The following is a 27,379-nucleotide window of genomic DNA, read 5'->3' as shown; positions in this document are numbered from 1 at the left end:
GCCTTTCACTTTGTACAGTGTCCTTTTCAGCTCAATATGTCAAAAGATGGTGTGAGGTCATTTACGTGTCTTTCCGTTTACCTATTAACAACCGTTACCCATTAAATCAGACCCCATTGACAATAACCGCTCCACATGACATCATGATATATCATGGTCGGATCAAATATGGTGGCCATTGAGGCGGAGGTATGTTTTTTGGTAAAGGTGAACAAATGATGCGCCTGGTTGAATTTCAAAAGAATCTTGATAGTGACCGTATATAGCAGGATTAAATAAATTCACAAGAGTCGGTTTAAAAAAAACATAACAGCTACAAATACCTTGGTGTAAAGCTAAGGGCAATAAGCTCGACATAAAAATCGTTTTAAAAAAAATAACCCCCAGGCGAATATTTGCGTCCAGAAAAAATAAATTACAACTGAGCCATTACTACACAATTCATAAAACTTTCAACATTAGTAAAGGAGGTGTTATAAGCATCTATTATTTAAATCCTTCACCTACTTATAATTAGATTTGACATTTTACAGAAAGATTAAGTAGCGAGATAGGAAAACAATTTTTAATTCCAACAATGAACGCATTAATGGCACATTAACGTTCTGTAAACTATTACCATTTGGCGCTGTCTTGATTTGGTGGCTAGATCACATTGGAAGGTTTGCATGAATAACATTATTAGAAACGTTGATATTATTCTGGATATTATAGTTATATAGCTTTTTAAAACTGAATATCTGTATTGTTGTTGTACCTTGATTTACTGGCTAGGCCCAACTGGGAGATGAGCATGAATAACATTTTTAGAACCCGCTTAATATATGGTGCAAAATATCATATCAAAAATGATGAAAATGGTCCCGTATTATGTACTCATACAGATCTATTCAATTTGAACTATGAAGAATCTACCACCTTACTTGAACTTGAATACCAATACGGTATTGGTTATTGAATAACACGATTATTTTTACCTTAGCGAAATCTATCAATGGGCTATAACATCGAGCGAATACAATACCATACGTGTCTTGTCTCATTTTGAATTCACTGTCGGTGGATCTTATAGACGCTAGAATTGAGATATTATTTGACTAAATACGGAGTTATTTTATTTCGATCTATAGGAGAATAAGCCTGAAAAAAAATATCCCCAACGAAAACAAGCAACAGACTTTCACCTTGCTATATTTATCAATTTAATGTAACATTCAGGGAATACTGATCTCAAATATTTGACGATTGGGGTTTCTACGAAGGAATTAAATAACAATATCGAAACAGTGTATTTTCATAATGTATTCCACGTGTAAATCGACTCGTCTGTTTAATATCGAATGTCTCGATACAATGTTAAATTTGTAGCTTATAATTCTAAATTCATTAAAAGCTGTAATACAAGATGATTCAATGACAAACAGTAGCGTATCAGTTAGAATTATCTATTTTAATCAACTTAATATAAAACGCCAAGTGGTCTGGCAAGTATTCTAATACAGCGTCAAAAAACTTGTTTTTCCATTCGATTCTCTGCAGCATTAACAATCAACTTATGTATAATAGTTTTAAAAAAATAAGTAATGTTATTTAATATCCATATCATTAATCTGGGGTATGCATTCCACGAAATACGAACAGCAATTTGGTTATATTACACCCGGGCTGTTTTTTTGTTGTTTTTTTTTTTTTTTAAAAAAAAGAGAATTAATGGTAATCCCGCCCTTATATAACTGATATAAATAAAACTACACGCGGAGGGCAACATAGGCTATAAAAGTATACAATATCTGAAACATGGGTACAATAATATCAGTTTCTGTCTTAATGGTTTTGTTTATTCTGTAAGCGACAATCCGCCTACGACGATATAACACCCCGTTAGCCAATAGCTTGCTATGCTTCGTATGATAATCAATCATCAGAACAGAGCGTTCACTAATAGAATTCACTTGTCATTCAATTCGATCAATTACGAATTTTCTCCAGCGCGGAGTAACAGGACATTTTCTTGCTTGGATTTTTAAAGCCCGTGCTTTTTGAAGACAGCTCGTGACAAACGCGATTACCTTTAGTGACGTCACATTTCATCCTTACAGGTAGCGGGACTTGCGGCCATTGAGCGGAGAGATAAGATAGAGTTCACATCATAGTGAGTGGAGTTGACGAACGAACATCATGTATACTGCTCAAGGATTACTGTGTGCTTTTTTGGCAATAACTTTATTTGCTTCTGGTGAGTTGTGTGCAAATTTATTTTAATGTTTTCAACTTTGATTGACATTTTTCAAGCTTGAGGTGTGTAACTGTCTGCAGAGCTATTCAAGTCATTTCTTATACACCTGTGTAGAAAGAGGCGCGACAACTAGCAAATAACCGCCATAACGGTTCAAGCGTGCCCCGAAAAATATCTATACCGGCGTTTGTAAATTAGACCATATCTCTGAAAGTACGATATTCGTGGATTTAATTTTGAAACGTGCTTTAAGCAAAATATTTCGGTTTATTCTCCGTAAAATATAGTAAATTTAAGACATGTTATGTCCCTAAAATTAGGTTAAACAAACAAAAAATCAACAATATGATATCCCCGTTCAGTGACTAACAGCGTGATCAATCGGGTGTAATGCATTGAGAAAAAAAAGTAGTTACAAATTTATTGTATACTAAATGTGGGATAGGTACAAAGCAATACATCTTAATTTACTCAAAATGGAAATAAATTTTAAATAGCTTCCAGTTAATTGCGTTTAGGCGAAACATTTGGTATATCAAGTCATTTCAGTCTTAGTAGTCACGATGCCTTTTTTAAGCAGTGAAATATTATTACGAGATTGAGTGAAAGAATTTCACACTTGTTCGAACTTTGGTCATTGTTATGCTAATTAAGGTAGTGAATTAAAAGTTGTATGATAAATATTGAGATACTAAAGTAGACCTACTCAATCTTGTGCATTTTCATATAAACTTGTACCCTAATAGTATGTTAGCTTGATATTACTATCTACATATATATAAGACATGAAATATTATTGTTCCCATTGTTCAAATGCTATGATTACAACAAGATATCATCATAGTTCACATTATATTCTTGTATAATGCACATGTATAATGTACATTTATATTACACAGTGCATAATCAACATTAGTGGTACAATATATCACTTTTAGTATTGGTCCCTTTAACTGCAATACACATTATACCACTACAGATATGTAATATCAATGCACATTTTTTATGTGTATTACATATTCAGAATCAGTGAACTACCAGTTTGATATACACATAAATAAATGGGTGTAAAACACACTTGCAATGCATATTGTACTTTGATAAAATTGTAATAATACATCATATAATTAATATTAACATATTTAACAGAGAATATACAACTGTGTTATACATCTTTTGAGTAATGTAGGTCTGTAATAAACATTTTCTAACTTTGTTTAATACCCATGGACAGCTATTATAATTACCAGCCATTCTTATACACTCAATACAAAATACTGAACAGTCAAATATTGCAAGTTGCTATACTTACTATGATAACATCAGCGCTCATAGATAGGTATATGTAAGAAAGTGATAAGTATATTTACCATTAGTGATCTTATCTACTAAATAAGTTACTTTATCAATATGTAATTTTATTATCTTAAACATTATTATTGCCACTATATAGATTTCAAATTTTATCTTAAATCAGTTTATGAATTAGAAATTTATTTAGCCCATACACACTTAAACAGTTGGGCTATATAGAAGGCCATTTTTTGATGTTGTTTGTTTATTTTTTGCATTACCTTTAATAGACATTGGAATTATTAATTATTAATTGTTCTGTTTACCTACAGCGTACAGCTAATAAAAGGATTTAATTTGTTACCCAATAGAAATAAAAACCACATCAACCATTTAATTGCACATAAATTTATCATTAAAAGTTATAGGTTATAAAAATACATTGTTCCAGCTGCTGCCATATCATAAAGAATGTCTATTGTTAAAGATTTAATAGGTGGAAAATGATGTAATTGGTGTCTATGGCTGTGAACTATTATATTGTGGTCTGTAAGAGATAATCAAAATTGTCTGCGATATCACTTCGGTGGAAGCGGACGTAAAATACAACTAACTCATCATCAGATAATCAAAGACAGGCTATAAATAGATTGATATTGGTCTGGAAAAAAAAATAATATATGGAATTACCTTCTAATTACATGAATCCTTTACACGAAAATATAACCTGAATTGATTAGGTGTCTGAACATTGCCTGCTGTAATTAATTTCAACTGTAGATTATGGATTGGAATGCTGTTTGGGGACTTGTATACAATTCAATTCTATTTTGTATTGTAGCTACATGTATAACATCAACAGATAGGATCGCTCTCTGCCCAAACAATTTTTGTCAAACTACTAGAATTTTAAATGTTAGGTTATACATGTAGGTCTTTCTGTATTTCTGTTCCATAACAAAATCGACTTAAATGCTGTGTGGTTCAATTTTCAACCCAGGCCAAATAATCTCTTTGTTAACCAAGAACTGTGTTCTGAGAAAAGAAAAACTTATCTGGACCATTTCCAGGATAGAGTCACGGTTAAGTGAACACCATACTGGTAAATGTCTTCTCAAAAAATTTCTTTATGATATATATTCATAAATTATTTGTCCTATCATAGATTGTGTGATAAGGTGTGTGTATAGATGTCAATTTTGATTGGGGCAATTTGGTGATATTCAGGTCAAACCTCGCCTAAAAGATATAGAAGGTCAAGATTTGATATTTGAAAAATGTGATTAGATCATTTGATATTAAATACTATATATTTTATTCTATGTATATAGTAGCTACATATAATGTAGATTTATAGATGCAATGTACAAGTTATATTTTAGTAGTGTGACAGTATGTTGTATGCATGGTTCGTGTGCCTTCAGTCTAATTAGGATTCACTGATATTATGATACCCTAATGTAGTATGACTATTTATAGCAATTGTGGCTTCCCCCCCCCCCCCCTTTCCAGCAAAGTTTTTGTTGACTTTTTGGTTTAAATTTAGATTTTCTGCCAAGTTTGGCAGATTATCATGATTTTGGTGGAGAGAGAGAGAGAGAGAGAGAGAGATGTGGTTTAATGTCTACTCCACTGACACAAACTAGGTCATATGGTTCAATTTTATTTCATTAATTCGCTTGCGCATAGGGGTCTTTAGCAGTGGGAGGAAACCAGAGGACCCAGAGAAAACTCACGAGATTGGACAGGCGACCCTACTTCTTGTCATGTACAAGCAAGGAATTGAAAGCTGGCCACTTGACTCAATGACAGACCTCGTGATGCAACGAGCACCCAACCATTCGTTTACCCAACCCAGCTTGAAGCAGACAAATGAGGGGGTAAACAGATATGAATTAGGGTGATTGCCTACAAAAATGACGTCACAATCTATATGCATGTAGATGCATTTTACCTGGCGTAAAAAAAAAAACTGAGATAGATCAACCTCTTCAATATTTTTACCAGATGCTTGTGTCATGTTGGGTTTTATGTGGGCATAAAGATTAAGATTATTGGAATGTTCAAAGATTTGTTAAGATGCCAAGAAATAGCATGGATTTAACATTAAAATCAATTGGGAGAGCATTATGACTAGTCTGCGACCAGATCCATTATAAACTGACATGACATCATGACAGTATATGAATACATGTTGTATTATAACTAATAGATAATACATATGTAAACCTTTAACAACTATTAATACAATATGACAGATTACCAATACATGTAACTTTATCTAATCTTATTTTTAATACAAAGATCACCTCTTGCTATTAGGATAATATCAATATATGAAAGCTCTCGAATGTCAAATCAGTATCGTGGAAGGGGGGTGGGGGGTGGATGGTCGAATGGTTAGCATGTGTGCGCAGTATCATAAGGTCTGTCATTGAATCAACTGGCGTGGTTTTGAATCCCCGGTTGTATGTGACAAGGAGTAGGGTAGCCTGTCCAACCTCGTGGGTTTTCTCCGGGTCCTCCCACTGGTAAAGACCCCTATGCGCAAGCGAATTATTGAAATAAAAAATTAAAAAACCATATGTTAGTTTGTGTCAAGTGGATGTTAAACTCCATTTCTCTCTCTCTTTCTCTCTCTCTCTCTCTTTCAGTATGGTGATGCAGTTATGTGCATTCTGTTCAAATAAATAGAGCAGCATAATCTTCTGACATGACTGTAATAGAACTTGCAAGCACCATGGAGATATTCTTATTGATGGTTGTGTAGCATTTGATCTCTGTCTCTACATTGTGACATTCAATTTTATATAATCAATATACTAAAAAAGCTGAATATCTCTATCTACGAAGAAAAAACTAGTCATTAAAATTGGTCTTGAGGTTGGTTGTTGCAATAATGTAGCTGACAAAATTATCTTTCAATAAAAGATATATAATGTGATTCATGCATTATTGATAAAATTGTAGCAAGATTTTACCTTCATTTGATACCTGTACATCTACATATAGAAATAGTAAATACCAATGTTGATACATGTATGTTTATGTAGATATCTAGTATATACAATACATGTACATGTATGTAATCAAGCTTATTATAATCTTATATATCATATCATATACTATAGACTTATTACAGAAATATCACATAGCTTGAAATTTTCTTATATATTAGTATGAACATTTGTAGGCCTACATTCAGATATTTACATGAAGCTAATGAATATATTGGGTTTCATTTACATCTTACATGAAATGTATGTGAAAGATAACTAACGTTATACAACTTAAAACAATCCATTCACACTTTTCAAATTTTAAAATATATCCAGAAAACTAAATGAGAAATGGTATCATGAGTTCTAAAAGAAATAAACACAATCTGCCTCATGCATGACACCTGTCACTACTTTTATCTGGATTTCAAAAATTAAAGACTACTGAATAGATGACAACCTGATGGCTATTACAATTTAGTTACATTGGCAATGCCAGTAAGATCTTTGGGTCTGAATTCTGAGGAGAGGTGCAGGAAAGCTGTTGGCCTGGAAATATTTCCCTCCTCTGCATTTCCCAAATGTACATGTAGGTTTGGATTATTGCGGTCACAAATATATGAATATTACATTACCTGTTCGTCCGCAGGTGGGGCATATTCTGTCTAGCTTGAATATGGAGACTGTTTTAATTTTCAGTGTCCCTACTAACAATGCTACATTTAGATGAGGGTGAATCTGTTCAAGTTTTTCTGAATGTATGAATATTTTATTCTCAACAGCTCTTTTCATTCCTTCGTGAAAATAGTCAATATTCCTCATAGCACAAAAAAATAACCATGGTTTAATTGAAAGTCCTGACCTAATCAATAGAATACTAATCTTTTGGCTGGATTTAAAGAATGGAGGCAAAACCTTTGAGAATAATTTAATTAATGAATTTGGGTTTTACTCTCTTCAATAAAAATTTTGTATTATTTTGAAACCAACTTTTGGTTCTGTCACTAAGTTTTGGGAATTAAAAAGTGAATATTTTTCCTATGCAGCTGACAGGGATCTTGCTGTCCACCATCTTTGTATCCATCAAACATATTAACGAAAATATACAAGTATTTTTTTATTGATTAAGGTAGATCAATATAATCAATGTGGAATGCCATTATGATTATAGCCTGTCACATAATTCCTATAACTCCTCATTGTGTTTTGCTGGTAGATTCACAGATAAAAGAAGCCAAGAATTTTTGGGTTGGAGTGAATCATGCCTAATGGTAACCACTTCTACCTACATACATCACATTTCATGAGCAGATCCTAGAGTGTTCTGAGGGTTGTGGGCTGCAAGTGTATCACCCTTTTCCTTGCCATGTTACTGTATGTCAATTACACCCATACTTATTGGATTTTAGATGTAACCTCTCAATATCACTGGGGGTTGGATGGCCGGATGGTTAGCACGTACAGGCTGTATCATTGAGTCAACTGGCGTGGTTTCGAATCCCTGGTTGTACGTTACAAGGAGTAGGGTTGCCTGGCCAACCTCGTGGGTTTTCTCTGGGTCCTCCGGTTTCCTCCCACTGCGAAAGACCCCTACGCGCAAGCGAATTATTGAAATAAAATTAAACCATATGTTAGTCCCGAAATGACCTAGTTTGTGTGTCGAGTGAACTTTAAACCACATCTCTCTCTCTCTCTCTCTCTCTCTCTCACTATCACTTTATCCCTAAATGATATACTGTACTGTATGATAAAAGAATAAAATATCCAGTTTAATTAATTGTCCTTCCAGAATATTCTTTAGATGATTAAAACTGAATGGAATTAGAATTTTAATTCAGGTGTAATTGTCACATTAGAAATGTTACATTCAGATGATTAAAATGTCAAAAAGTAAATATAAATAATGACGCATGAAATTGGAATTTTAATTCATGTGTAATAATATAAATATTTGTACACAATAAATTGTACTGACTAGTCAGATGACATTTAATGTGAAATCATGCGAGGTTGAATAGATGAAAGGTAGATTAAATGATTACTATGCACCTGCAAGCGCGGGGTAAAATTGCTGGAGGGTTGGGTTTTTAATTAACTAATAGGGGTAGTGACTAATGTATAATAATGGTTGATAACAATGCTCTACCTTGTTAATGCATTGAGGTTTACAAAATATCAAATATTTGTGATCATTCATTTTTGTCGGAAAAAAATTTAAAGACAGATTTTAAAATTTGTAAGCAATGCATCCAGTGATGGATGTTGATGATAAATTAATTGACAGTATTGTTGACGTCCAAAATATTATGCATGATATTATGGACAGGTTGATTTAATTAATATTTACAAATGAAAGAATAATAAAATAAGGGTTGGGCGTTGGTTTTATATGAGGGTTGTATTGGTACATATTATAGTGTATGGTTTCGTACCAATATATAGAATAAAAGAATAATTATTACATTTCTTGTTTAGCATCTCAAAATAAAGCTATAAAAAAATTGTCAATTTGTTTGAGAAGTCTTGGGTTTCACAAATGACATTTGTTAAATTTAAAATTGTATCAAAAATTTGATAGGCATGAGTGTAAGTCGGCAAAATTGTTATTTGAGATAAAAAGGGAATCAATTGTTTTCTGAAGACTAAATCCCTGGCATAGAATCTTACAATGAACATCAATCTCATTTAATGTGGTTTAGAAATATTATTAAGAAAGACTTCCCTATTAGGGATTTATTTTTTAATAAAGGGTCTTAGAATTCGACACTTGATTGACAAATGACATGTAGTTAGCTACTACTAACCCAGAAAGGCTTTGATGACTTTTTGTTAAAACATTGATGTTGGGAGAGAAACATCCTTTCTCAAATTAAACAGATTCGCTGCAAAAGAAAAGACAATAATTAATCATCTTGAAAACCCAATGTTGCAGTTTAATGAATTTGGTCTAACAATAGAATCATGGTTTCGTTTCAGATTGTTTTTGAAGCAATTTGTAGAGAAGTCTTTTATTTAGTGGTTTTGCAATTAGTTGTAATCTTAGATGCATCGTTAGAGATCGAGACAATGAGATTTTCCCTTGGTGATCAGTAAATTACTATGCAGTTCATGACTTTCCAACAAATTATTTTTTGTAATAGATCCTATTAATGGGCTTAATGGAGGCCAATTCAGAATCAATCAACTTCTATTGATCCTTCGTACAACTTGGTCAATTTTTTTGCTAGCACTGATCAAACAAACCAATTCTTTACCGTTTATCAAATAAGTAATTTCTGAAATCCAAGTCAAGTCTATCACACCAATTACCTATTATTAGTGAAGAATTCTGGGCTCTCTGGAACATCTGATACCATTTCTCATTTACACTGCTAATAATAAGGATTTTCTGCATTAAACTAACACGAATAAAATGGGCAAATTTATGACAGCTGTAATTGTATTTAAATATAACTGATATGTTTAGGCCATTCTCACCCATGTGCAAGAATTCGGCTGATTATTTGAGATTTTTTTGTGTGTTTGGGAGCAATATGTAGGGCTTATACATTTGTTTAAGTAATGTCTGATGGATAGTGTTATGTATTTAACCATGATGTGGAATTCTTTCATAGGAGTATGAGTAAAAAATATTGTATAGTACATTTATAAATACAAGTAACGCACCTTTCCACCCAAAAAATACATGTAATATCAATGGTACACTAGCTACAACAAGACAATGCAATTGTAGTTGTAAAATTAACATTGCCCTATGATTTTGCTGGAAACAATTATATATAAAATAGACGTTGTGTCCAGGGTATTGTCTAAAAACAGGCTGGGCTAAGCTATATATATATATATACAGATGTATGACTAATAAATAAGTAATAAACAACATTTCATGTGGGGGAATTAGGGTTACGAACAAAGTAGTCATAAAGAGCTCAGTGCATGTCAAAGACACCTTTTGATGTTATGTGATAGAAGAGAATGTATGCAATTATTTTTGATACATATGTTTATGTATATGCATAACAGGTATTAAAGGTAATGTTCGGTTCATGTTAAAGACACCTTTGGAGGTTAATATTTTGGAGGAATATATGCATGTTTGCACCATATATGGTAGTTTCAGGACAGTTGACAGTTAAATTATGTTTATCAAAAATATTGACAATGCTTCAAACCTAATCCTATGAATTTCATTTATTTGTTCAAACTGAACAAACTTGTCTTACAAATATACTTGCTCAATTTCCATAAATACATCTACATTATATAACAGACTGCACAAACATAATTTTATCAGGTAAAAAACAGATGTAAAGAAAAAACCAAGGCAAATCTACCAGCTTTCAGATTATTCGAGAAGGTCATGCTTGATAACATACATGTATAATAACTCTAGCAGACAAACAATTATATGAAGTTATGTTCAAGCCTTATATGGCTTTTTTATACTATTTATTTTTACAGGTATTAGATCTGTATGTCTTCTGTATAGGGACATATTATGGGGTGGGGGTGAAATAATCAGAATTTATTGCATCAAGCGGAACGTGAATCATGATATGAATTGTTAAGCAGACATGTATTGTATTAAGAAATATTTTGGATGTCAATTGACCTAGACTATATGTAGCATGAGTTAACATACTTGTAGTTTAAAAGCATGGACCATTAATGTTATCAGTCTTTTAGAATATCAGAGTGATTTAGCATCCATATGGTCATTACTTCTTTGATTGCCTCTTAAGTGCAGACCTGATTTCTACTAAATTCCAATGCCAGACTGTCCAAATTATTTTTTTTGATTTCTTGAAACCCCTAAGAACTTAAATTCTGAAAAAAAGACTACCATATAATTAGATTAACATTTATGAGTCTGTCACATACAACTCAATTGAATATCAGAAATTAACCTTTCTAAAACAATGCTATACAGTAGGTCTTTTTGACTTTCATTAATAGAATGGAATGATGTTTAATACCGCTAGTCAACAGATAATTTTATTACTAACTAGTTTATTTACTACATGTATGGTAGTAAAATTTTGACCCGACGGGAGCCTTATCGTGTACGGTGCAAAAAAGTGGGTCTTTTGAATATGAACTGTCACTGTGCACTTTAATGAGTAAAGGGATAGTTTACTTGTCATCAGTTTTATTTTTCTTGACCTAAACTGACAATCCATTCATGGGTCACCACTATAAACGAACAATGATTGTTATTTTCTACTGGTATCGAAACATCAACTTGGTAATGTATGGGTGTAGCAAATGAATGGGTCTAATCATTTGAATAATTTAATCACCACCTCCAATATGAAATGAGGTCACATTCTATTGAAATTTTGGAAAACAGAAACCACCCTTTCAATTTAAACTTAAAGGTCATCACACTGGTCATTTTCTCCCTTTAGGTGAATTAATGTCAGTGTGTGATCAACTTAATTTCAATTGACATTTTAAAATTTTCACACACCGGGGACAAAGGTGTAGTTACTAAGAGTAGCCTACTTGTAGTTAAATATAGACAGAATGCCATTTGGTATTATAAATGTTCCATCCATTTAATAACATGCCATGGAATCTTAAAAATTGGAACAAGGAACAATAATCTGAATGTTATCTTGCAGAAGACCCTCTTAAAAACAACTGTCAGTATTGTTGCTCATTTTGGATTGAAGCTCGTATCTCCTTGACCCTCCAGCCAGATACTCCATCAAAAGTAACACATTTAGCAGATTATTCTTTATATTCATAGGTGAAAGTTCAAGACTTTTCTTTTTTGAAAGCAAAGGATTTATTTTCTGAGCTGTCTTGCTCTTTTTAGTAATTTATTTAATGAGAGTTTTCCTACATGTAACAAATGGCATACAAATTAATGGGGGCTTTGAATGACTTTCATTGCACATATTTCATTGTTATCCATGTTGATATTACACTTTTATTGCTTTAATAATATCTAAAATTATTTTAACGCCATATGAATACACTACATTAGTTCACACTAATATACACTAAATTCGTCTTACAATATGAACGATGATCTTGCAGGTGTTAAAAAATCTTTTCAAGGCATTAAGGTGTCAAATACTTGTCATAATGACAGACATGCTTTATGTAATTTTTACAAATTTTTGTATGTCATTAAATATTGAATTGCTGCAGCTTAGACTATTGTATTTGAGATGGGTTCATATATTTATGAGATAGATGTAATTCAAAAGAAATTTATGTTTCCCCTTTAACCTCATGTTGTGTTTTTGAAAGACGCATTATGTTACATGTATATATATATATATATATATATATCATAGTATAAAATATAAAAATAACACCGATTTGCTTCTACATGTTTTCATATATTGAAACATGTAGAAGCAAATCGGTGTTATTTTTATATTTTATACTATGATATATGATACTGTACATTAGAACAACAACTCGCTACAGCTATATATATATATATATATATATATATATATATATATATATATATATATATATATATGTAGGACCGGTATGTACAAATATAGATGGGGAACTATTTTTACTTCTATACAAGCTTATTGATTCTAATGGACATTTCATGGAAAGTAACAGTTGCAACATGTATTTATACTGTAGCCAGGAGTATATTCACAAAAACTTAAACTAAAATATTTTAAGAATGCTGGTTTTTCATTAGATCAAAGCAAAAAATTGTACCAGGATCTTAAGTAACAACCAATGAAAAGGCAGGATCCATAAACTATTTTAGTGAATTAAGGCTCCTCAAGCGTGTTGCTAGAACCCATTTTTAGCTGACTTTAAATTCAGGATACAAAGTAATTTTATTTGCTAGACTTTGGGAGATGAGATTTGGAAACCCAAAAGTACACCATGAATGTTTCTTTGCCATCAATTATAGTCATAACTGCAGCACTGGTCTTATTGCTTGCAATATTAGATGTCATAAAGAGGCATTAAAAGTTATAATAATAGGTTGCATGCAAGTTGATTAGGCTCTGAATTTATTGGTATAAAAGAGTGATTTATTGAACTGTACGAAGCCAACTGGTTTAATTAGACCTGCTCATGCATTGTTTAACAATATCTCTTTGTTTCAACAAATCAAATACAGGTTACCATGAGCACACTTCAAAGATCACCTTAAAGGTCAACGATGACTGACCACTATACAAATTGGTGAGAATAACCTGTTGACCACCTGTCTCTATATGGTCATTTGTTGAAGAGGCAGACTGACCGTATGGCTATTGTTCGGACAACCCGATGGACATTGGTAATCCATGTAATCTAGGAGTAACTCAGTTGGGTTCATTTCTACTGAACACGTTAACTTCACATGTAATCTGTCTGATTAAGAATAGAACCTTTCAGAAGATGTAAAGACATATTTTAATGATATGTATGCATCTGTATGTCAATGTTGTCATTCATCCAAAAATAGTTCAGGTGTTAAATACCTAAGTTGTACTAGTGATGAGGATGAAGTGCTAAATCCTCATTAACCATTATCAGAGTTTTGGTTATAAATATATACCTGGGCCCTGTTTCTCAAAATCTTAACTAACGATAAAATCCAAATTTTAGTAGATACTTCAATTTTGATTGGCTAAGCTCTAAAATCAATCTAATATTATCCAATCAAATTACTAAAATTGTGGATTTTATCTTAGTTAAAATTTCGTGAAACAGGCCCTAGGATGTATTTGTCACTGATGTTAATACTTGTATTACACACCACTGTGAACAAAAGTTAAGTTCAGAAAAATGTGCAGAACAGATCCTGTAATTACTCTGGAAAGTTCTATTGTTGCTGAGTTCATATTATTAGGCATGTTAGGATTGTTATAAATGTCTTTCCTGTCCATATTATAATCTTGGCCAAGAAGGAACTTCAAGATTTTACATATGTTAGGGGTGGTACCTGCAGGACTGACCGAGGTCCTGTGAATAGATTGGTAGCCTACTGCTGTATGCCTAAAACCAAAAGGCCCTAAAAGTTTATCTAAATGAAAAGGTTTTGGTTTGAAGTTTTTAAATTCTTTAATGGTTCTTTGATTCAGTTTCCAAACCAATTTACAAACCAATACTTTAGTTTCCTAGCAACAAAAAGTCTTACTTTTGAATTAAAGATGACATATCTTTCTTAAAGCAAGTTAATTAGCCTGATTTAAGATATTCCTTTAACCATTAATATAAAATTTGAAATATTGGAAAACACGCTGTCAATGCAGGGACAGACCGAGCGGGGTGTATTATTAGTTTAAAGTTAGAAATCTCTAAGCCAAGTCATTACACATCTAAAACATGATTTTGTCTTTTATACTGCAAAAATACAACATAAGTGTATATTTATTGTAACTTTTTATAATACACCCATTATTTTCCTAGATGAGCTGCCCTCCCCTGTTTTATCAACATATTTGTGATCAAAATAAAATAGAGTGAGTCTAGAAGCCCTTTATCCTAATTCCATTCACAAAATATTGTTAAAAGGATCTGAATAGAACAGAACGTGGACCAGTTATAGAGCTCTCTTTTGAGTAGACCTGTACATATTGTTTTGTAGTGGACAATCAAAGGCTTATCACCATGCTGTTGTTTTATGACACTTAGTTTGATATAAAAATTGATAAAGTTAATACCACAGTAGGACTTGACAGCTTCAGTACTATATTTTACTACATTGATTGTTCAGTAAGACAATCTCGCGATTACTATTCACTCAGTTATACATTTATCATTGATTTACCTTGTAGAATCTAGGATCGCACTGTTGGATGCAGTTTCCTTGTACAAATAAAACGTGTTTGGACATTAATTGTACAATCCACAGATTGATTTCATACAGTATAATGTACTGGTCAATACAGGGGATAGTTCTATTGTTTACAAGTCAATATACCTGATATTACCTGATATTATAAACATATATAAATAGCTTGTTCAATATGACTGTTCTTAAACTAGTATGAATGAGTGGGGTTCAATGTATGACTCACACAAACAGTGGTGTACCCAGAATTTTCAAAAGGGGTACAATGAAGCTCCAAGATTAAAACAGTGTTTTTGGTGGTGGTGGGGGGGGCTTAGTCTTTAACAAGAGAATTTTAAGTTCCATTGATATTTTTAAGAAGACATAGATTGAGTATACCGGTCACAATTACTGCATACAATTACTGCTTCCATATAATTGTGACCTGTATATTCCAGTTCAATTACTAAATGCCATTGAAACAATAGACTGAGTAGTGAGAACTACGACAAACTGTAGTCTCGGAAAGCTCTGACTGAGGAATTATAGATTAATCTATTATTTATTGCAAAAGCCTGTAAATTGTATGATATTTATTCTCTTGCTTGTTTTGCGAGCTTAAAGATGGGTTCCCGCGTATAAACTGGGTGATTTAATGGTATATATGGACTAAAAACATGTTCAAACTAATTAATTTGTCATAATTATGCTTCAAATCCTTCTCAAACATTGTAATTGCGAAGGAATGCCCTGCTATTAAAATTCGATCAAACCAGGTCATGTTTACGTCACGTCTTGGAAATCAGAGGAGAATTCATTGCACACATAAGACGATGTTGTCTTTAATCGCTTACTATTTATTACAAATATTGAATCCTAATTAAATTCTCGGATTATCCACTACCCGCGTCTTTTTCCGTCATTTTTATCTCAGAAAGTGTTGTACATCTAACTCTTCATAAAGTTTATCAACTTGTACATCAAGCGCTCAATGTTCGCGTGTGACCTTTGATATCACGCGTGCAGTAATTCTTAATCGTCGGGCTGTTGATTAGGGGAACCCTTACATTTTTGTCCTGTATACGCTCCATGAGTGTTTTTCGGGGAATCCAGTATTTTTCTAGTAAGATTGGATATCTCTACTTTCCATATATACCAAAATTGCCATACTTTTATTGGAAACAACCAACCGATAAATACTTTTCTGGGAACCCATCTTTAAGTACTGTTATGCAAAGTATTGGCAGGTGTAGGGTTGAAAACATTTTGTCCTTGAAATGATTTTTGAAATTTGATTCTTATCTAAACTATAAGAAGACTGATAACATTGTGTAGGCTACTTTAAAATAGTTTGTGTTGAGTGAAGGTTAAACCTAATTTGTCTCTCCCTCTCTCTTTTATGTTTGTTTATATAACCTACGTGTGTAGGTCAATATTTTTTGTGTTTACTTTGTTGTCCTTGCTGCATTTGTATAATTTGTTCAACAGTTAATTAAAAAAACAAATCAAAATTAAGAGTACATAATCTCCAGGCTCAGATTCAGTTGTATTAAAATACTTCACATCAAGAGATTTAAGCAATGATTATATAGTTGATGCTGCATGACTTGTTTTTACCATATTACTGCAATATTATTATCAGTGGAAGTGGATGTTAAATCCCAATTAACAACATACACCAACCATTTTTAAGTAGGAGAAAAAGTTTAAATTTAACAGCACTTGTAATACAAGATTTAAGCTGAACTGAATAAATCCTTCAAAAGCAGCATTAACATTGCAAACAATTTTAAATGGGGGCACGCCAGCGTTATTTGCTTACTACTTAAGTAAATGTGTCAGTGAACTATGATATGTAGAATAAATATATTGTTACATGCACTGTATGTTGAAATATGCCTACGCAATAGTTTGTATAAATGAAGTATTAAATTCTGTCGGAATATCATCTCGACTCACAGATCAACGCTCTTCAACAGTTCTTAGACATTTGATAATTAGGCTAGTCCAGGCCGGGTTGTTTTGAATGTATCAAATTTATGACATATAATTTCTTGTTGAATGTGCCTTTGAGATGTGGATGTCAAAATGTTTTGATATGTGACCTTTAGATCATAAGGTCTGTTTTTAAGTGTCATCATTTCAATCCCAGGCTTATAGGGTTACCTGCTCAACTACAATGTACCAATCCCACAAGCAGAGTTGTCTTCCCTTGTATTTCACACTAAGGAATGCTGGATAGCAAGACTTGTTGTGGAGAATGACAATGCTTTATCTGTGATGTCATCTAGGTGGAAGCAGGCGTTAAATAGACCTAATTTACATACTGCCAAATGTTGTGGATTATCTCGTGTTCCACAAATTTTCCTCTTACTGCTTCAGATACCTGAGTGCAAATAAACCATTTGTTTGTCCCAAAATAACCTAGTTTGTTTCAGAAAGCTCTAATGTTGCTTAGATATTTATATACAGTACTCCCCATGCAGAAGTCCATGATTATTTCACTATCACTGTTCCTGCACAAAATTCTAATGTTTGGTTAAACCACCATGCATGGTTTGTTAAACAGCAGCTAGAACTTAATTTGGACCGCATACAAGACAATAGATCTCTGGCACTTCCTCAAAGAAATAAAACTTTCTATTTCCCAGTTCATGTTCAATAATACAGTCTATAACCAAAACCAATTTCTACCATAATGTTTTATCTTTCCTTACAGGTGAAGCAGTGACAGTTACTGTAACTCCAACAGAAACACAGTATGTAAAAGTTGGAGAAACACAAACATTAAATTTTGTGTTGGATGTGAAAATCCAGTTTATTTTAAAGGGACAAGTAAGCTGGTTTCATAAAGACAAAGAAGGTAATGAACATAAAATTTCAACCCAAGCAAGTTTGGAAACTGGCATAAGTGGCAATGAATACCAGTTGGAGTTCAATGCTGAAGATTTCATCAAGGGTTCATTAATCCTTCTCAATGGTAAGTTTTTATTTTGGCCATTATGATTTGATATTAGTTCAATGAGTTGTTGTTACAAATAATGATGTAGTAAATTTGATGAATTAATAACATGGTTTGTTAAATCTGCCTATTGCAGGTCTTAAATATTATATAAACTATTAATTAGAAATTTATTAACATGACAAGATCTTATAATCAACTCTCGATGCCATCGGATGAGTCCGATTTTAGGCAGATTAGATTGGTTCACTCATTTGATGATTTATTGTAAAAATGTTGAAGCAAGGCTTAGTCTCTAATAACCAGTATGGTGGTCACAATCAGGGCACACATCTTGTCAAACCTTCAATATCTTTGCTCAGAATAAAGTAATTTCCATGAAATTTTCAATATATTCATTTTGCATTATCTATTTTTGAATTATTATAAAACAACCAGCTCTTTATCTAAATATTACATGTATTAAATGGCAAATTTCCTAATAAAATGGGTAAATTTTGATTCAAAATCTGTGTTTTATTCAAATTTTGTATAAAATGTAGGCCTGTTTTAAATGTAGAGCTGTTTTCAGATGGTGGTCAGTATGGCACACAACTTTCTATATTAGCAGAAAATCTGTCCTGCACCCACATGTATAATATATAAGGGTCCTGCTATTAGGCTACAGTAAAGTCATCAAACCACTACATCAGTGCTATAGAAATTAGCTAGCTTTTGAGGATTCCATCTTCCTTCTATCAGTTAGTGTAGTGAGACTTGAATTCAAGGAGGGGTCAGTCTAGTTAAGAAATTTTTTTTGGTATCCATCCCTTCCAGTGTTGCCTTCAGGTACCCATCAATAAATCTTTTATTCCATGTATAATGTCTGTTTACAGTTCAAGATAAAACTGATGGTGAATATATTCTTAAGGCAATGGAACAAGGTGCAGTTGTTCATCAAGCATCTGTCCACGTTTCTGTATTGCGTAAGTTATCTTTTTTTTTTACGTATTATGTATAATTATATTTTTTGTATAATATATAGTTTATGTATAATTATATTTTATATTTTATGTATGATTATATTTTTAAAAAAGTATAATTGTATTTTTTTTTAATGCATAATTTTTTTTAATGCATAATTGCATTTTTTTTAAATACATAATTGTATTTAATGTATAATTCAAGGAGTAACATACACTAGAGAGTTTATGAAAATGGTAATAAAATTACATAGGCTACTGTTTTGCTATTATTACAGTTTAATTAAGAACAATTCTGAGCACAAAAACCTATTGTTCATTTGACCTATGGATGAACCCTATTGAAATTCAGAATATGCAATTGTAAATTTCCAATTAATGTGAACCCGATACAGGACAGAGTTCTGGAAGAAATTTTTAATTGAAACCTTGATGGGATATATTATTGGGGCTTAGGGATTCACTGTCAAATTGTAATAAAAATTTCCTGATCTTAAAAACTTAAAATGTGTTTTTCCAAGTTATCTGTGAATGTGGTACAGGAAAATTTGTCAGTGTAATTTTTTCATACTTGGTGGAATTAGGGCAGACAAGGAAGAAACACTAAGTAGTTCTCATAGAATTCAAATTATTACTTTTAAAGTTTGTCAATGTGACAGGACAAATTTCTCTCTGTGGAGTGTTTGACGGTAAGGAAAACACTATCAAAATTAGTTGTAATCCTCACATAACAGTCATATCCAGGATTATGTTTTGACCATGTTATGAATGAGATACAGTGTAGTGTTTGGATTTTAGAACTTTCTCAGAGGAATTTGTTGACCATGATTTTTATACACCCAGATTTTCATGTGGATGTATTATGCTGTCGCCCTTGTCTGTCCGTCCACGAAAAATTACGTTTTTAGTTTGTGGACACTCTAGAAGTCACAATTTTCATCTGATTTTGGTGAAACTTGAAATGCATGTTTATAACCCAAAGATATTGGTTTCTTTCGATAATCGCGCATATCGGATAGAAACTTCCTGAATTATGGCCCCCGATTGTACGAAAAATTGATTTTTTAACTTGTGGTCACAATTATTATCCGATTTAAAAAAACATGGTTTTGGTCCCTCTAGAGGTCACAATTTTGATTAGATTTTGATGAAACTTGAAATGCACATTTATAACCCAAAGATCTTGGTTCCTTTTGATATTTGTGCATATCGAATTGTAACTTCTTGAATTATGGCCCTTGATTGTACAAAAAATCGCGTTTTTAGCTTGTCGTCCCTCTAGATGTCACAATTTTCATCCAATTTAAAAAAAACGTTTGAATGTATCACTGTTGCACCCTAATGATAGTTGAGTTTGAATTTCGTGAAAATCTGGCCAAAACTGCCTGACAAAATGTTTTGATTTTGATGAAAAATAAAATATGTTTATATCCCGAAGATCTAAGTTCCTATAGATATTCACGCATATTGGACCGTAACTTCCTGGATTATGGCCCCTTATTGTACTAAAAATCACTTCTTTATTTGAGCTTGTTCTCTGTCCATCTCTTGCAAAATGTTCGCGTATCTTCCATGGCAACCTCTTGTTGATAGCCTGAAAGACTTTGCTGCTATTGGGGGTATTAGGGAGATTGACAAGCCCCTGTTTTTTTTATCTTTAAATTAATGTTTCTTTTTTTAAGATTATTATTATTCTTTTAAAATATTTTAGATAACATCGAGAAAATTGAACTAATTTTTGAAGGCAGTGAAGAACCAATCACCGAGGCTGTAGATGCAACTTTTGAAGCAGAAGTCAAAAGTGGTAACTCATTTGTGACTTGCACAACCTATGGTAGCAATCCTCATGCTGCATTAGAATTGTATATGGATGAAACTCTTCTGGCTCCAGATCAAGCTCTCGATATACAGGATTCTGCTTCTACTCGAGCCAGTCCATCGTACAAATGTTCTATCACCGCTCACATTCGATTTCTACCCAAACACAAGAAATTGAAATGTGTTGCCAAAGTTAAAATTCCAGATACTGTAGCTAATGATTTTGCTAATGCAGTGGCCAGTATTAATTTGCATATTATTTCAAGTAAGTTAACCTTCGCCTTTCTATATTCTGTTATCATAGAACTGGGCCCCAAGGGTGACTGATATTGTTGTTGTTCTTGGGTGTGACTGTCTTTGAAAAAAGCATATGGCTCTGCTAATTAAAGTATGATTTTTGATAATTCCAAGATGGTGGTGATGACACCCTGGTTTCTGGTCAGTGAAATGTTTAATTGGTAATTAAACTGCAGGCAGCTCTACGACAAAATGAATCAACTGCAGTAAGAGAGTACAAGACACAAGAACGATGGCTTGGTCCAGCATTGTGAAATGTGATTAATCAAATGAAACAATGTTAGAAATATGGATTGCTTTATGTCTGAATAATATATCGTAAAATGGCATTTCATTTACCTTAAAGAAATCATTGTTTTAGATACTGGTACTGGAATTCCAATTTTTGTGCATCCACAATTCTTGTAAATTGGAGATCTTTTTTGTCTTAAAGAGTAACCACGTCAAAATTTGAAATCTACATCAGTTTTAAGGGAACTTCGGTTTCATTAACGGAATTGTTGTTTCAAATACTGGTGCTGGAATTCCAGTTTTGGTATGCCCACACATTTGAGATTTTTAATCTTAACAGGTAACCACATCAAAATTTACAGTTTTTTTTCCAAACATTTAAACTATGTTTTGTGTATTTTCAGTTACTCCTCTGATAAGCTGTCGAAACAAAACAGCTGTTTTGAAAGATCGTTTTGTTGAACTGAAGTGTGATGTTTCCTCCCAGAAACCAATTAAACATTTGTACTGGGAAGTTGGCTACAATAACGAAATAGAAATTCTCTACCCTGGTAACAAAACTGCCGATTTAACAGAAGTCAGAATAGAGGTTAGTAAAGAAATCTAAGTGATCTAAAGTGCTGTGCAGCAGATTTTAGGATCTGTTAACAACATAGAATCAGTATTGTTTTTGTGACAAGACATAGCAACGAAATTAAAATAAGAACTTTATTTTGTATCAGTGCATATAATTTTGTTGGCCAACACTACATAGAGATCTAAGAAACCTGTGCTGAATGTTTGCTCTCAGGTAGCAGATCGCAATCTTACAACTTCAGGTTTTGCATAGATTACGGTATTAAATTAGGTTAGAAGGACAACTGGATAATCATAGCACACATTTATAGCTTACCATTTAGATCTTACAAAAAAGTTGATGGCAAAATGAAATGAAGTGGGTTTAAACATTGTACTATTCTATACCAATCAGTCTAATGAAGATGGCCATACACCATACAGTGTGCTATTAGGGAAATTTTGCCTACTCTTTGTTGAATTTCGACTGTCAAGGGTTCTTTTATGTGCATGCTTATGTGTGTACACTAGATCTGGGTTTTTCATCCCAACTAGAAACTCACAGAGCCACCGCGGCTCCCATCAAATGCAGATGAAACAAACTACAATAGATGAGACCACATAAAAGATACTCTATTATTTGAATGTTTAAATTTGTAAGAATTATTGGGAACATTAATACATATTTTTACTTTGTTTATTACAGGGAGATGAGGAAAATAAAATTGTAACATTGGATATTTATGAAGCTCAAACTCGCCATTTTAATTCATACTTTTATCTGATAGTAGAATCTACTGACGGAAAGATTTATAAGGAAGCAGTTTTTCTCAGACAAGGTAAGAGTTAGTTTTAGATAATAGATTCTGTCATGGAGTCAAGACGAGTGGTTTCGATTCCATGCAACCTCATGCATTTTCTCAGGGTCCTCTGGTTTCCTCTCCCTAAGTTCAAGTGAATTATTGAAATAAAATTATACATGTTGGTCCCAAATTGACCTAATTTGTATCAGGGGCGTCAAACGTGGTGTAGATGTTAATTAAAGGAATATGTCTTGACTGAGTTTGATGATAAGAATGCATTTTCTACTTAGTTTATGCACTGATAATCAATTTGATTTTTTGTGACTTTGGAACACCATGGCTTTGATTTTAATTGAGTCAGAGTAATGGAACTTTGTATATAGTTTAATTACATCAATACCTTGAATAATGTCAATGATTAGTATTAGATCAAGAAGACTCTGATTCTGATTTATCGAGTATCACTATTTTATTTGTGAATGGTGGTTGTGTTATAATTATAAACTTTTTTTTGTAGTTAATGGTAGTGGTGTTGTTCGACCTGTTGGATTAGTACTTTTTATAAGCTGTTTGATTGGATTAATTAGTAAATGGATGGTGTAAGAGATTATTTGTTAGGATTTTAATATGGAAGGTGATAGAGATAACAGACGTGTATCAAGGGAGATAACTGGATTTTAAGGACTTGAAAAGAGACTATTTAGCAGAAGGAATTGGATATCTACTACATCTGAATTAATGTGAAATATTTGTGCTAACAGAAAGTGAAATGTGCTATTACATTTCTGAAAATCAGAAATGTGTGTGTGTCTATTTTTTAGTTTTTCTTTCTCAAAACTAAAAATCAGGAATAACTGTTTATTGTATGTGCAGGCGTAATAAAGTTGGAGTTAAGATTAAAGAGGCTAAAATGATCTGTATGTGAAATTTCTAAAGAAAGGAACGGTTACTTCTGATCAATTAAATTTTGGGAACTGATACTTTGAAAATATATGTTTGGAAAAAACTCTTTATTGGGTTGTGGGTTGCCACTATGTTCAAATTTCAAATGGTTGATCTTAAAGAATTGAAGAATGTTTGTGCTCCATAACCTAATTAAGATGGCTAATCAAAGCATCCGTTAAAATCCAGAATAGTGCTGTAAGGTCCTACAGAAAACATCTGTGAGATATGGAAACAGCTTGCACAAATGTTGGAATTTAACAGAATGCTTTGAATCCATTAACAATGATGTATTCTGTGTTTCTTTATTGTAGTTGTATATAAATTTTTATTGTGAATCATATTGGAATTTTTAAAAAAATAGACCTTTATTGTTACTTTTAGAATAAAATAATTCTCTTTTTTAAATATATATATTTTACAACATTCCTTATATATCTTTTTATTGTATATTACTTACATGCGAATGGTGCATTTGTCAATATACCAAATCTACTTAGTTCCCACCCTTTATCTGCCAGAACTAATGCCAGCAATGAAGGAGAACTGCCTGCTTCTTCAGACATGAGGGTCAAATTAAGGGAGAGGAATTCGGATAGTCTACATATATTATGTGTGTTCCTGTTTTCCAATCTCTATTCAGAAAAACCCTAAACAAAATTTTAAGAAAAAAATAACATTCTGTGGACTTGCAAATTAATGGTGCTTTCCTTGTTAGAATTAATTCCCCTGTCTCAACCTTATATGGATATAAGTTAGCATAAGTTGTTATCAGAATAAATTTAGTATAGATTGGACAATGGGTGAAACTCTAAGCATTTAATTTCTTGTATTACCAGTTGGAAGAGGAGGTGTGGATCTGATACGAAAAGCCATTTGGTTTATTGACAAATGCCCTTTTTAATTTTAACCAATTCAAATCACCTGCTTAATTTTATATTCTTACCTCATAAATATATTTTTTAATTAAGCTTTTTGTCCCATCAAATTTTCAGGTTTTTCGAAATGTTATTAGAAATCAACAAAATAATCTTTGTACTTAAAAAAAACCAACCTTGTTGGTGTTTATTCCTAATAATAATAATTTGATTACAATCCAGCTAAATTCTATCTTCATCAATTTTTAACTAGATCTTACATTGGTATTATTTTTAAGGTTTTGTTGAAAATGACTGAAGAAATCTTACATAATGTACAAATGAATGTTGTATACTTTAAGCCAGCAGACTTGTAATCAAAATTTTATTCTGTTCATATTAAATGTTTTGATACATGTATGACTTCATATATTAAATGTTTTAATAAAACGTATTTGTACAGTTAATGTTGTTGATAATATCAGAAATTGTTGTAGTAGTGACTTAACTAATTTGTGTGTAAAAATTCAAACTATGGATATTCTGACAATGCCCTCTTTTCAAGAGAGTTCCAAGTCTGATGGTCAGAGTCATAGGCGTAGGAGCCGGGGAGGTGGGGGGCAGGAGGGGCAAATTTTCTATTAACGTTTAGGGAAAAATTATAACTAACTTATTTCTATGAGATCCACACTGCCCGAAAAGTATTTTCTCGTCTTTTTCTTGTCCATTGCATGACCGTAAATATGCCCGAAGCTCTCTTATGATATGTATGCCCCAAAAAACGGTATTGATTTCGGGCAATTTTCTCTTATGTCCCCCTGAATTACTTTGAGCTCCTACGCCTATGGTCAGAGTACGAAATGGATTATACATTGAGAACAAAGAAATGGAGTTATTATAGTATATTTTGGCTGATATGGATTAGGTATTATAACCCGCAATGTTGGAATAAAAATCTATGTTGTTGAAATAGCACTTTGAAAATTAGTTTCATCTCATGTGCATAAACAGCCCAATGGCAACAGAAATTGTGTGGTAATTGCCAAATAATGAAAGGGCAATGACTATTAAACAAATATGAACTCTCAGTCACTGAAAAACAAAGTTTTTGATATCTAGGGGCTAAAGTTTTTGAGATTGAATTATTTATCGTATGTAGTATGTAAGTAAATATAGGTGTGCTTGACTCTTAGTAATATAAGTATTAAATAAGCTTTTAGTTATAAATACTAAAATAGTTAAATGGAGTTTGAAATACATAATTATTACATCATGAATTATAAATACCTCATACTGGGCATGTCGATCGCTCCATCTTGCCGGATTACAGAAGTGCTAGTCATTCCACGAATATTATTAACTTAGATTCAGTGGGATGAATTGCTTTGTAAAATTGAGCTCTGTTCGTAGCAGAAATGAAATGTATTTTACTGTATATCCCTTCATATACTCTGCATATATTTTATTTTGCCATGTTGTAATAATAGCTTAAGTAAACTAATTCTGATGTTGATAGAATTCAACTTAATATGCAACCTCTCATGGCAGCACTATAATTGATATTACTTAGTTCTGGAGGAATAAGAAAATACATTTCATTTGAATATCTCCGTATTTTCTTTGATGAACAGCAATAATAGAATCATTATATAACTGTAAATGTGTCTTTAATTTCTGTGGTCACGCTTCATTTTGTAATAAAAATCATGCCAATTTATATGCAGTTTTCAGGCACTCGCCAGCCTTTAGTGAATTAAATGCTTTCTTTAATATCTTCAATTTTTCTTTGTAATATTTTTTAATTTAAAACAGATAGTAAGCCTGAAACCTGTGTGTATAGTTATACTGGACTGGATTATGATGGGTGTAAACAAGTGAGAGCTTTTATAACCCCCACCTCCAAAAGGTTTGTTTCAGTATGCAAATTAAATGCTGAAATGTGAAGATATAACCTATTTACCTTGTCTGAATATTAGAGACCAAAATATCGAGTCATTTGTCACTGTGGGATCCATGCAAGCATCTCAGTTATAGAAAGCTGATAGCTAATCAGGAAACTGGTTTACAGCTAGACGTGACACTGGTCCTACAAATCTGCACCAACCGGGATAATGAATATGGACATTTGCCATGCAGGGTGCCATTAGGGAATTTGTGACTTTCGAATTCCAGCCGTCAAGGGTTCTTTTACTTCCATCCCATTTGAATGACTAGAAACTGTGCCTTGCCAGGCCCTTCATACTGCTGGAGAAACCCATGTTTGAAAATCCTAATGAACTTGCTTGGCCAACAAAGGGGAGGGATTACTGAGCCCTGCGGCACCCTTTTGAAAACATATAACACCACCCAGATAATTGCTTGGGACAAAAATAAAGAGTTCCAACAGCCTTCCCTGAAATATAGTTGGGGTTTCTAAAATAGATTAGAAAACTTTGATGACAGATTTAATGTTATACGTGGTAACTTTCCTTTTTGCATATATAAAACTTCAAGGTGTAGAAATTCTATCAAGCAGGACTGGAATCAAGATTTCCTTTTCAAACTATTCTCAAAAGAACCAAATACTTTACTGCAATTGCTTTCAGGCATTTTGTCAGTTTTTATGCAAGATGATCAGGACTACACCAGACTTGAACCATCAGAAGAACAGATGGTTTATTTTTCCAGTA

General features: G+C 32.6%; 1 protein-coding gene across 1 annotated transcript; it reads left to right on the top strand.

Annotated features, from left to right (window-relative positions):
• Positions 1–1,868: 1,868 nt before the first annotated feature.
• Positions 1,869–26,489, top strand: LOC126832600 (uncharacterized). Its single transcript, XM_050563444.2, has 7 exons — positions 1,869–2,236; positions 18,003–18,263; positions 19,121–19,210; positions 20,919–21,290; positions 21,958–22,142; positions 22,815–22,947; positions 23,429–26,489. Exons 1-7 carry the CDS (start codon positions 2,179–2,181, stop codon positions 23,512–23,514), a joined length of 1,185 nt encoding a protein of 394 aa, XP_050419401.1. The 5' UTR covers positions 1,869–2,178; the 3' UTR covers positions 23,515–26,489.
• Positions 26,490–27,379: the final 890 nt, after the last annotated feature.

Source organism: Patella vulgata, chromosome 9, assembly GCF_932274485.2.
Source record: "Patella vulgata chromosome 9, xgPatVulg1.2, whole genome shotgun sequence".
Lineage (NCBI taxonomy): Eukaryota > Metazoa > Mollusca > Gastropoda > Patellidae > Patella > Patella vulgata.
Note: the sequence above shows the minus strand (reverse complement) of the source record. Positions and strands in the feature narration are given on the sequence as shown.

Coding starts and splice junctions, on each gene's coding strand:
- LOC126832600 (XM_050563444.2), top strand. CDS start 2,179: ATGTATACTGCTCAAGGATTACTGTGTGCTTTTTTGGCAATAACTTTA. Junction 2,237..18,002: donor AATAACTTTATTTGCTTCTG/GTGAGTTGTGTG, acceptor CTTTCCTTACAG/GTGAAGCAGTGACAGTTACT. Junction 18,264..19,120: donor TTCATTAATCCTTCTCAATG/GTAAGTTTTTAT, acceptor GTCTGTTTACAG/TTCAAGATAAAACTGATGGT.